General features: G+C 34.6%; 1 protein-coding gene across 3 annotated transcripts in view; it reads right to left on the bottom strand.

Annotated features, from left to right (window-relative positions):
• Nucleotides 1-12098, bottom strand: part of BTBD10 (BTB domain containing 10) — an 88414-nt gene that overhangs the window by 47205 nt on the left and 29111 nt on the right. Inside the window, exon 2 of one of the 3 annotated variants that reach the window (XM_008065978.2) lies at nucleotides 9714-9871. The exons of 1 other annotated variant lie outside the window; for it this stretch is intronic. In XM_008065978.2, the coding sequence (XP_008064169.1) occupies nucleotides 9714-9814 (101 nt within the window). In that variant the 5' untranslated portion in view covers nucleotides 9815-9871. Of the gene's footprint in view, nucleotides 1-4048; nucleotides 4433-9713; nucleotides 9872-12098 lie in introns of those variants that run through there. One more of the 3 variants, XM_008065977.1, reaches the window with a different exon arrangement.

Raw genomic sequence — 12098 nt, forward strand, 5'->3', positions numbered from 1 at the left:
AACCCGCGGGCTCAGGCAATCACTCACCTCAGCCTCCCAAAGGTGCGGGATTACAGGCTGAGCCACCAAGCCCGGCTCAGGGGAAATCTTTTAGAAAGTCTAATCCAAACACCTAATTCCTGAATCTCATCTACAAAGTTCCCATGAACTGGCTGACCTACTGCTAATGACAGGGAAGGGTAACTTGTTTTTTCTTTTAACAGTTTTATCTAGCCCTGAAAAGCTCTGATTCTTGAACAGTTTTTCCTCAACATTAAGGCATAAACCTTTTACATGACCTAAAATTTTGGACCAGATATTATTTGTTATAGAGAGGCTTGTCCTATACATTTGTGGGATGTTTTTAGTTCCTGTCCTCCAACCACCAGACACTAGTAGTTCCTTCTGTTCCCCAGTTACAACAACCACATATGTTTCTAGACATTGCCAATGCCCACTACAGGGACACTGGCACACTGGGCTAAGAACAACTTGCCTTAAATCTAACTGCTTTGGCCAAATAACAACAACATTAACACTTGGCATTTAATATATGCCAGGCACAATACTGAACACCTTAATCCTTAAAACCATGTCTATTATACAGTTGAGAAAATGGAAGCATAGAAGCTAAGCAACTTGCCTGAAATCATATAGTTAATTTAAGTGGCGGGTCTTTGATGTTACCCAAGGAGTTCCATTTCAGAGCTCATGCTCCTAACTTCAAGCAAGTCTGACTCAAAGCAATTCTAATTTCTTTTTCAAAGGACAATTCTTCAAATATTTGAAGACAGCTCTTATTATGAGATTCCTCAATATTCACCCAGAGCTGTCTCTCTTAAAATTCTTAATTCCTTAGGCTGGCACAGCATCCAACTTCTTTACCTCCTTCCTCCCGAACATATACAACTAAAAGCAATACTTCAGTGTATAGCAGAGTGGCTCTACTCTTCTTTTCTATTAATTGAGGGGTTTTTTTTTGAGGGGGGTAGAAGATGAGATGATGGCAGCCACGTGATACTTACGTTTTATATCTAGATAACTGACAACCACCCCCCTCAGGTCTTTTTCATACATGATACTATAAAGCCATGCTAACTTAACGTATATCGGTGTCTTCTAGGCCTTACACATACTCCTAAAAAGTTCATGTAAATTTAGTCCAACAAACCAGTCTCAGAGATCATTTTGGATCATTTCGTACTGTATATTATTTACTCTCACTCTTCATTGTCGCCTACAAATTTGATAATTTGTTTTCTCCAGAGACGCAATAAGACAAAGCAAAGAACAAAGCCACCTTTTCAGATCAATCAATCTCTGGATGGGGTCTTTCAAGATCAGAATTATGTTAATTAACTAACACAATTAACTAACTAGTGGCTAACTTATTGTTCCCTCACTTTACACCCAGGGATACCAAAAATGACTTGACCAGGCTGGAGTGCAGAGGCTCAAACTCCTGGGTTCAAGAGATTCTCCTGCCAAAGCTTCCTGAGTAGCTGGGACTACAGGCACACACCACTATGCCTGGCTAATTTTGCTATTTTTTGTAGAGACAGGGTCTCACTTTGTTGCCCATGCTGTTCTCGAACTCCTGGGCTCAACTGATTATCCTGTCTCAGCCACCCAAAGTGCCGGGATTACAGGCATGAGCCACCCTGCTAAATTCAAATATATTACTGTGTATTGCTGCTAGTCTACTAACTGCCTCAGAGAAAAATCAAAGTTGGTCTGAAAACCTATTTTTAACAAACTTATTCCCAATCATTTTTAATCTGTTTTCTTCAAGTTAGTCATAAATTAATCCTTTTGTGGAAGGGAAGGATACAATCAGTGCCTACCTCAGGGCAGCAAACTACAGCCTGTGGACCAAATCTGGCCTGTTGCCTATTTTTATAAATAAAGTTTTTTTAATGTATGTGTGAAACATACACACACACACACAAATTAATCCTTTTCATTTTTTGTTCTCAAAATCTCCTGCCTGTTTCAAAACCAAGCCCAGAATCTTGCATCTTTTATCAGTTCTTACAGTCTCATAAAACCTTCAAAGATTACAAATAACACCAATGATTTTAAGATGCTGCTTGCAATTCCTTTTATAAGATGTCTCAGCTGGCCCAGACAATTCCTTTAATTAGATGCACTCTTTAACTCTATACCAATATTGGTTTTCATGTCCTTCCTAGCAATGTTTGCTTTGTTATTTTTATTTCTGTTGGTGGTGGTGCTCTTCCTCTTTGACAAAGAAGCTTCAATAGCTAAGGAGTTTTTCTTCCCTCATTGTCATGCATTATTACACTTTCTCGATTACCTTCTCACCTTAAATGTAATATAAAAAATCCTTTTGATTGGTCTTGGCATTTTTCTAAAGTCTCGATTCATTTGAGCCCTAGTTTTCTTGATTTTTCCTAAGGATTTTAATTTTATTTTATTATGACAATCTTAGCTATTAGTTTTGTTTTGAAAGTAGTGTGCATATCTTTAAGGAGTCCACTAAGAATCTTTTTCTGTCAGAAAAATATCAAAATTACATTTTTATTTAACTCTCTAAGCCATTCTTTCTTTTAAGGGAAATTTATGCTATGGAATCATGTTGATATTGTCTCTAATCAATTATCAGAAAAACACAGATTAGTGAAATAATAGTAATATATATATACACAAAACACTATGCAAGGCTTAAAAATATGCTAAAGAAAACTATCTCATGACATAGAGAATGTTCATAATTAAGTTTCTTTTTAAAAATAGATTATGTAACTACTTACAGTAATATCTGAAAATCATTTTAAAGTATATATTTGTGATTTTATATTTTTACTTAAACACAGAAAAAACAGGTTATATGCCAAACATTTAAAGTATTTTTCTTTGATAGCAGAAAAAACATATTTCTTTCTTTTCTGTGCTTACTAAATTTATATGATAAATATGTACTACTCTCACAATAAAATAGACATTATTATCTTAAAAGAATCAACAAAACCAGAGGAAAGTATTCAACAAAATATAAGATAAAAAGATCTAGCTTGAGATTCTGCTTTTAGAACTCTATTACTATAAAAAGCTTTAAAAAAACATTTCTGGACCCTAAACCACAAAAACATCAATACAAGATACCATGAATCTAACTATATAAGTAGATGACCATTCAAACTTCTGGAAATTAAATGGAGGAAATCACAAGAACTTCATTACATTTCAAGGGAAGGATGCTACAAACTATTTAAATACATTAAAAACAAAGTAATTTTTAAATGCTACATTCAAAAAGATCCTATAAAGGGATCAGTAGGATAGAGGTAAGGAAGACAATGAAAAAAAATCTATTAATCGAGATGCTTTAAACTGTTACAAAATTTCATAATAAAGTGAGTAATGTCACCTATTAAAATTTAAAATCTCACAGCAAGAACAGTTATCTCTATTGAGAAACTCTGTCTGGTTGAAAATTAATATACACTAACCCCAAAACTTATCTGGCTTACTCTGTTTCAGTGATAGTATCTACATCATCTATTCAGAGTCTACGTTCTATAACCTTAGGGAGAAAGTCATTTTAACCAATTAGAGCTTTACCATTCATATACATTCAGTCCCATAAAATATTATTATATATAAGATGTTCAATTAATCCATAACTCATTCAAAAGTAAAAATATATTCAGTATTCAATTCCTTCTCTTAGGAAATTATTTCAATTATTTCATTTCTCTGTCTTGAATTTTATTTTCTAATACAGCAAAAATATTATTTCAAAATTAGTCTTTCCTTAAATAAATGTTTTATGATACCAATAAAAAGCAATACTCAACACAATACATTCTTGAGTTAAATGAAATAAAAACAAAGCATCAAATCTATGAAAATAAAAATACACTCCTTTTATTTTAAATAATTTGCCATTAAACTGACATATGATCTTTTACATTTAGAAATGTAGATGATCATAATGAAACAAAGGTCAAACATATCTCTCTCAATCTTTCTCTCATATTCATATATATATATATATATATATATAATTATAACCCAGAGTATCACATAATAAATGAATACACACCTTCCTTTAGTAGACACACAAAAACAAGAAAAAAAAATTGAAATCAGAGTATAAAGGGACTCTGCTCTTTCAAACAATGCAGCACTGAAAGCCAGGTCAGCATCCTTGGGCATTACTAGGAAACTTTAGCACATCTGATATTTCCATCATCTTCAAGATTCCTCTGAACAATCAGAAAATTTCCCAGTCTCCCCTACCTCACCTGTCCACAGACTTCCTTTAGCTTCCTACCTCTACTGTGTAATTATGCTGTTGCAGTTATTTAGGTTCTAAATGTTCAGAGATACAACCCCCTCTGTATATTAATTCAGTTTATTTTCTCACAGACACTGACTCAGCCGTGGGTTGTGCAGCACTGACGTTTCTAACCAAACAGCATCGTGTGAGCTGTGATCGTCCCATTTCTCCATCTCTGAGCAGTGATTGGATATTGTAATTGATAGACGGGCAGAATAAAATGCAGGAGATGAGGTCTTAGAGATATGTAGATATGTTGCCAAATGCCATCTGTAAAGCTAATTCTAGCTCTGCCAGCTTGCCAGGTTTTAGAAAACTAGGATGCAGTTAACTTTCTTTTTCCTTTCAGCATTTTACTGTGTATACATTCTCGGCAGTAAAGCTTTTGTTTACAATTAAAGAGAAAATATTATCGGTACTTTAAAAATCCACTCAAGAACTATTCTTTAAAACAACCAAACTTTTCCATTTCTAAACTGCTACTGGGGCTATGAAGTTACTTAAAAGGGAAACTGGAAAGCTCAGACTTTATGCAGTCTCAGAAGAAATGAGCATGCGTACTTCTCTGTGGGAATGAAACCTTGCAGCATAGTCTATACTGAATGTATGATGCATTTATCTTTAGTAACCTGAGCAGTCTGCAGTTCTGAGTTTTATACAGTTATATTCTACCCAATTCAAATATTCAATAGCTTTTAGCATATTGTCTGTCTAGATATTTTAACCTTACGCAGAAAACGTGCTCTTCTTTTTTAAATAGCAAAAACTCCTCTCATTCATAATCTAAAGACAAGTTATCAAATTCAGGTCAAATCATTTCAATAGAAATAATCTTTAACATCTTCAGCAGGTTACCAAATCACTTTAATATAGATGTTAACCACACAACTACTCACACAGAAATAAAGTTCAGTAATGTTTAAACTAATTGATTTATATACACCTGCCGAGATCACAGGCACACTGAAGTCTACCCGTGTTCAGACTAACTTCTCTATCTGAAAACAAACGTTTAAAAAAGATATAATACATATATATCAAAGCTACATTCAAAAGAAATGTTTGGAAAAGAAAGTACCTTATATCGACTGTTCCCAACACAAGGAAATGATAAATATTTGAGATGATGGATATGCTAAATACTCTGATATGATCACTTATTCATTACATGAATTACAATATCACTATGTACATGATAAAAATTGACACGCATGTGTCAATTTTAAAATTTTTTAATATTTTAAAAAAGAAAAAGATCAGAAATAAAATTAAATAAAGAATTAAATGAATTTTTAAACATACCTTAAACTTGTATTAGATAGAATAGAAACCATAAGGCAATGTCCACCAAACCCTCAAATGGTAAGCACACATAAGATAGCTACTATTACTGTTACTTTCATAAATAAAAAAATTACTCATCCTAGCCAGTAAGGAAAGGTGGGAAAATAAATAAATAAATAAATAAAAATAATCAGGCTACTCTAAAATATAAATAGAACAAAACAAAACACAAATGAGTTTTAGATTACCTATAAAAACTGAACCATAATGAAATTTTCTTACTTTATATAAATTTAAATCCCCAATTCTGTTTGAGGTGGCAATGTGCCCAGTTTAGAAACTATTTATTAGCCAAACACAGTGGTTTATGCCTGTAATCCCAGCATTTTAAGAGGTTGAGATGGGAGAATCACTTAAGTCCAAGAGTTCAAGACCAGCCTGGGCAACATAGCGAGACCTCGTCTCTACAAAAAAATCCAAAAATTAGCCAAGCATGGTGGCGTGCGCTTGTAGTCCTGGCTACTTAGGAGTTCGAGACAGAAGGATTGCCTGAACCCAGGTGGTTAAGGCTGCAGTAAGCAGTGAATGTGCCACTGCACTCCAGCCTGGGCAACAGAGTGAGACCTCAACTGAAAAAAAGAGAAAAAGAAAAAGAAAAAAAGAAACTATTTATCATGTGAAGTGGTTCTAGCTAATGATTTATAAGCAGATACCTGCTGGAAATTTCTGAAAATTTTAATATCCCATTATAAATGAAGCCCTATCCAATTGTCCCCTTCTCACTTCTTCCTCCTCCCTGTCTAGAAGGTGAAAATGGTAGCTGGAGCTACAAAATCCATCTTGTGACTATTATGGGAAAGCCAAGAAAATCTGAGATTTTTTTACCCTAATGTCCTTAAGAAACTAACATACAACAGCCATTGCCTGTCTCTGGACTTCTCATGTATAAGAAAAATAAGCCCTTAACATAAGCCAGTGCTTAGTCTGGTTTTCTTTTACTCAAACATCCTTAAGTAAAATACATGAGAGACAAAAAACGGATGAGAGTAGATAGAGGCATCAATAAAACAAAATTAGCTATGAATTAGTAACCTGAAGTCAGGTGATGGATAGCTGGAGTTCATGATACCTGTTCTCTCAGTTTGCATTTATTTAAAATATCATAAGTTATTTGAAAAAGAAAAATATGAAATTTGTTTAGAAATCCCAGCTCTGTCATTTATAATTTAGATGGCCTTTGGCAAATTTATTAATTTTACTTTTTTCATTTGCCAAATAGAGCCAACAATACTATCCACAGAGCTTCACCTTCAGATCCACAAAGCTTTACCTTCAGGTAATCTCCTGAAGGTCCCTGCCAAAAATGTCTTCCATCTACCTAATACTCTAATCATCCAAGGATTTCCACAAGCCTCATTTTCACCTGCTCAAGCTGATAATGATTCCTTCTCTGAATTCTTATTTTTCAACTCAGTACCATGGTTTAAGTTCTCTATTGTCCTCTAATTGCTCCATATATGCATATTAAAGCATTCCATAATCATACCTTAACAAAATTTTGACCCTCTCCTGAACTGAGGGCAAGTTCTCAATAATACTGATTGCAGGCTGGGTGCAGTGGCTCACACCTATAATCCCAGCACTTTGGGAGGCCGAGGTGAAAGGATTGCCTGAGCCCACTGGTTTGAGCCCAGCTTGGGCAACTTGGTGAGACCACATCTCTACAATAAACGCAAAAATTAGCTGGGCAGGGTAGTGGGTGCCTGTAGTTCCAGCTACTTGGAAGGCTGAGGTGGAAGGATCACCTGAGCCCAGCAGGTCGAGGCGCTGCAGTGGCTATAAGCATGTCACTGCACTTCAACCTGGGCGACAGAGTGAGACTCCAACTCAAAAAAAAAAAAAAAAAAGTCAAAAAACAAAATACTTACTGATTGTAACCTTATTTTTTCTTTTTTTCTTTTTTCTTTATTTTAAAGATGTGGGGTACACTTCAGGGTTAGGTATACAAATGTTCATTATGCAGATACCCTTGTTGAAGAGATGTGCGATTGTAACTTTTAAAAATCCCTCAGCTAATTAATTTACTATCAATCCAAAAAATAACATTTTAAAAAAGTTAAATCATATATTCTTTTTTTTATTATCTGAAGTTATATGTTCTTAAGCACATAGGGACAAGAGGTCTCTAAAAGTTCTTCCTTGGGCAGATTTTCTGTGAATAAGGGTAAAATACACTCATTCAAAGAACTTTATGGTCTTTCCATTAAAAAGAAAAAAGGGAATTCATTGCTAATTGTTATTTTGCTTTAAAGTTTTTTACTCAAACAACCTTAAATACTACTGCTGTCTACCTGAAAACGGTACCAAAAAGTTACTGATAATACAGCTATCAAGAAGAGCTATGATATTTGTTATAGAAATGAATCAACAGCAATGAAAAAAGTACTGTAGCCGGTTGGGGTGGTTCATATATGAAATTTGGGAAGCTGAGGCAAGAGAACTGCTTGAGCCCAGGAGTTCCGAGATCAGCCTAGGAAACATTGTGAGACCATGTCTCTTAAAAAATAAATTAATTAAATTAAAAATTAGCCAGATGTGGTGGTGCTTGCCTGTAGTCCCAGCTACTTGAGAGGCTGAGGCGGAAGGATCACCTGAGACCAAGAGGTTGAAACTATGGTGAGCCATGATCATGCCACTGTACTCCAGCCTAGACAACAAGATGAGACCCTGACTCAAAGAAAAAAAAGTACTGTAAACTTTCCCACTGTTTGCATGTACCTTTATAAAGCAAACAATGGCTTGTTTTCACCCTTGACACCTCTTCATTATATAATGCAGTATTGTATCGCAGCCGAAAAATATCCAGAACTAAGAAAAATCCCATATAATACATCGGGGGAGGAAATATATACACACAGTAGATATAAATATAGCCCCACATTTAAGGTGATAAAACCAATACCTCTTGAATCTAAATGACAAAACTATTCATGAAATAGAGTACAGTAAGAGAACTAAAGCCTCAGTTTGGACACAGACACACACACACAGATACACACACACACACACACACACACACACACACACACACGCATACACGCACACACACACAATGAACAAACAAAGCAAACCAAAAAAACCACTCATACCATTTCTCATGCATTTATGAACTATAATAAAGTCAACTTAACATGAACATTTTAGACCTTATCACATTAAAAGTCCATAAAAAAGGTGAAAATCTTATCAAGAGACTTAAAAAAGTAGCATTCATATTTTCTAGTTACAGTATATTGCTTTAAAGTACCTGAACTATCTCGTTAAAATTACAAAAAAGGATTTCAATATCATGCTTTTTTTCTTTAAAAAAGCTAGTATTCATTATCAGTGATCAGAAGTTTATATTCAAGAAAGTGAATGTTCAATAACATCTCTTAAGTAATATTCATAAAGCGGAATCCTCTATGAAAACATGCTTATTACATACCTGCAATGTGAGATTTATGAGTTGTCAATTAACATCTTAAAATATCAGACCATGGTATTTTAAATGAGATATTCCTCATTAATCCACATAGCACAAAATGAAAGTTTTTTAAAAATAATATATATAGATGAGCTAAAACTTTGAGATGAATTTCATTTCATGTATCAAACTTTAAATGAACCAGTAGAGTCATTCCAGAAAGATTAATTTCCCCATCAGGAGCAAGATGACTACACAATATAAATTTACATAGCTAAAAAAGTATGGAGGCAAACACTGACATAAACCTATAAATTATCTTGTGTAAGCTACACACACAATGCATTTAGAGCATGAAATAAGTTCCTAGAGAGTTTTTACTACAAAGAACTAGCCGTCTTGTCAGAGTTCCCAATTAAGTTAATTAATATTTTCGTGGAGTCAGCTAAGGAGATTTTAACATTATTTACAGACAAATAAAAACTCAAATACAAATATAAAAAAATTAAAAAGAAATATTTCTCTAAAGTTATTTACAGAAAAGTACAAAAATTCACAATATTGTGTAAACGAGTCCCCACCCTGACAGGACTTGCCATAACCAAGTGCAGAAAGTAATAGTCTTTATAATCAGTTTTAGCAGAGCTTTGATATGTGAAATACATATTTTCTACCTACCTTGAGTGTTTATAAAGTTTACGAGGTCTACTATGCAATTTCCGATCCCAATTCTCTGGATCACTGGAGTTACTGTCATAAGGATGAGGCCGTCCTGCCATCCCACGTCAAGCCTCCTCACACTACTGCTCTGAAAGCACATGTGTAGCACCCATGACCTACATAAAAGAGCAGTGCTGACCTTTAAGTCTATTCCATGCAGAATAAAATAGTCACAAAATTGTATATACTTGTGTTATTGTGACATGTTTTGAGTAATGAATAGATTATAAAATACTAAACATAGAAAATGCCACAAATCAGATAAAAATAAACATCAGAAGTCTTTTTAGATACTATTCATTTCATTCGTATATTAAATCGGTTACCCTATGCAACAGCTTGGTAATATGCTATTAATATTTAGTAAATATACTTGAACATTTACTAAGTACCTTATGTACTGGAAAGACATCAATATAGTACCAAAAAGGTAAAAACAATTCCATAGAATTATATTTTGAGACAAAATTTCACTTAGAATGAATTTCTTAACTGCCTAAAAGCTTAAGATGCTTTACAAAGCACCCAGTGTGATTGAGTAACAAGGGATATAACTGTAAATGTTAAAAGGCAACTGACATACATTATATACTATTTTGTAAAGTCTGATGATCTCTTAGTTTTAAACCTCCTCTGTGCCATACTCAGTAACATTATATTTGTCTGATTTCATGCCTTCATTCAAGCACTTACTGGGCATTCACTACAATATGCTTAAGTGATTTACAAGATGCTAAAGCAAGTCAGACATTATTCTTGTGCTCAAAAAACTCATGCTAGTAAGGGGGGAAAAAAAAGACTTCTCTCTGGTTTAATACGCCACTTGCTCCTGCATCTCTGTCCTACCTGCATCACCTCTACTCAAGTTCTTGCACTGTTTCCCCATCCTTCATTCCCACTAAATCTTATTGTTCTTTAGGAGTCCATCTTTTTCTCTCTTCTCTGCGTGCTGGGTCCAGGGAGACAGCAGACAAAATAGACATGAGGATCAAACCCTTGAGAACATCAGGACTGACATACTGCATACAATCTCTGTTTCCACTGTTGTTATCTGAATTATTTAATAGGCACCTACATCCAGCAAAATCTATCTCATCATCTTGGTCTTCCACATCAGTAATGTCATCTCTATGTATACCAAGTCAAAAACTTTGAAGTCATCCTTAACTTCTCATTTCCCCAGTTCAAGTCTACTTCAAATTTTTCTTTTGATTCCTTCTGCCTCTTTACATTCATAAAAATGCTGCCTTCATGTAAGTCCTTATAATCTATCAATAACTGACCACCTTACCACCATTTAATTTTGTATTGGCTCCACTATAATCAGAATTATCTTCCTTTTTATTTTTTTTAAAGATGTGGGGTACAATTCAGGGTTAGGTATACAAACGTTGATTAAGCAGGTACCCTTGTTGATGAGATATGCCCCTCCCTCCCCTAGCAGTTTCCCTCATCAGCCAATCCCACTCCCCCTCCCCTGGCAGTTTCCCACTACCACCAATCCCTTTCTTATAGTATTATGATAACTGTTCAATGTCCACTTACAAGTAAGAACATATGATACTCTGTTCTTTATCTTCCTAAGAACTTTTAATGAACTTTTAATAGAAAACTTTCTATATATAAACTCCTTTCCATAGAAAGTTCTTGAATCCCCAATATCTGCTTCATAGAATTCATTAGGCAAATGAAAGTCTATTGTTTAGATTCAGTAATCATCAAAAAATAATTACTGGACTACTGAAAACAAAGTTTCTAGAACATATCTCACTGTTCATTACTATTTTTAGGCATGTCAGAAATAATCTAAATTCAAAATAATCTAGACATCATCTATACAGAGACTGGAACCACTGGGCCTGTCACTTACAGACAGGCAATTCAGGAAACTGCCAAAAGTCAACTGAGGAAAAGGTGAGTCACTACTTCCCCTTTTCTTGGATATTACTATCTAAAGGGTGCAGTAATATCTTGGGAGGGGGGAATAATGACAGAATCTTCAGGACCACAGTAACATAATAAATAAGTGTTCCCTGGGACACTATATCAATTAATGGCAATGAACTAGAGAGGGATTTTTTTTTTTTAAAGATGGGCAGTGTATAGAGACCATTTATTATATTTTTACTACATATCAATGCTCTATAAGTTGAAATACTTTCTCCTATTTAAACCTGCAACTCTATATTATTATCCTGCTTCATATATGAATAAATCTTAGCACTTAAGACTAAAATCACAGGCCAGGCACGGTGGCTCATGCCTATAATCCCAGCACTTTGGGAGGCTGAGGTGAGAGGACTGTCTGAGCCCATGGGTTCGAGACCAGCCTGGGCAACTTGG

This window comes from Carlito syrichta, unplaced genomic scaffold (genome assembly GCF_000164805.1).
Source record: "Carlito syrichta isolate Samal-C Ts95f unplaced genomic scaffold, Tarsius_syrichta-2.0.1 Scaffold308824, whole genome shotgun sequence".
Lineage (NCBI taxonomy): Eukaryota > Metazoa > Chordata > Mammalia > Primates > Tarsiidae > Carlito > Carlito syrichta.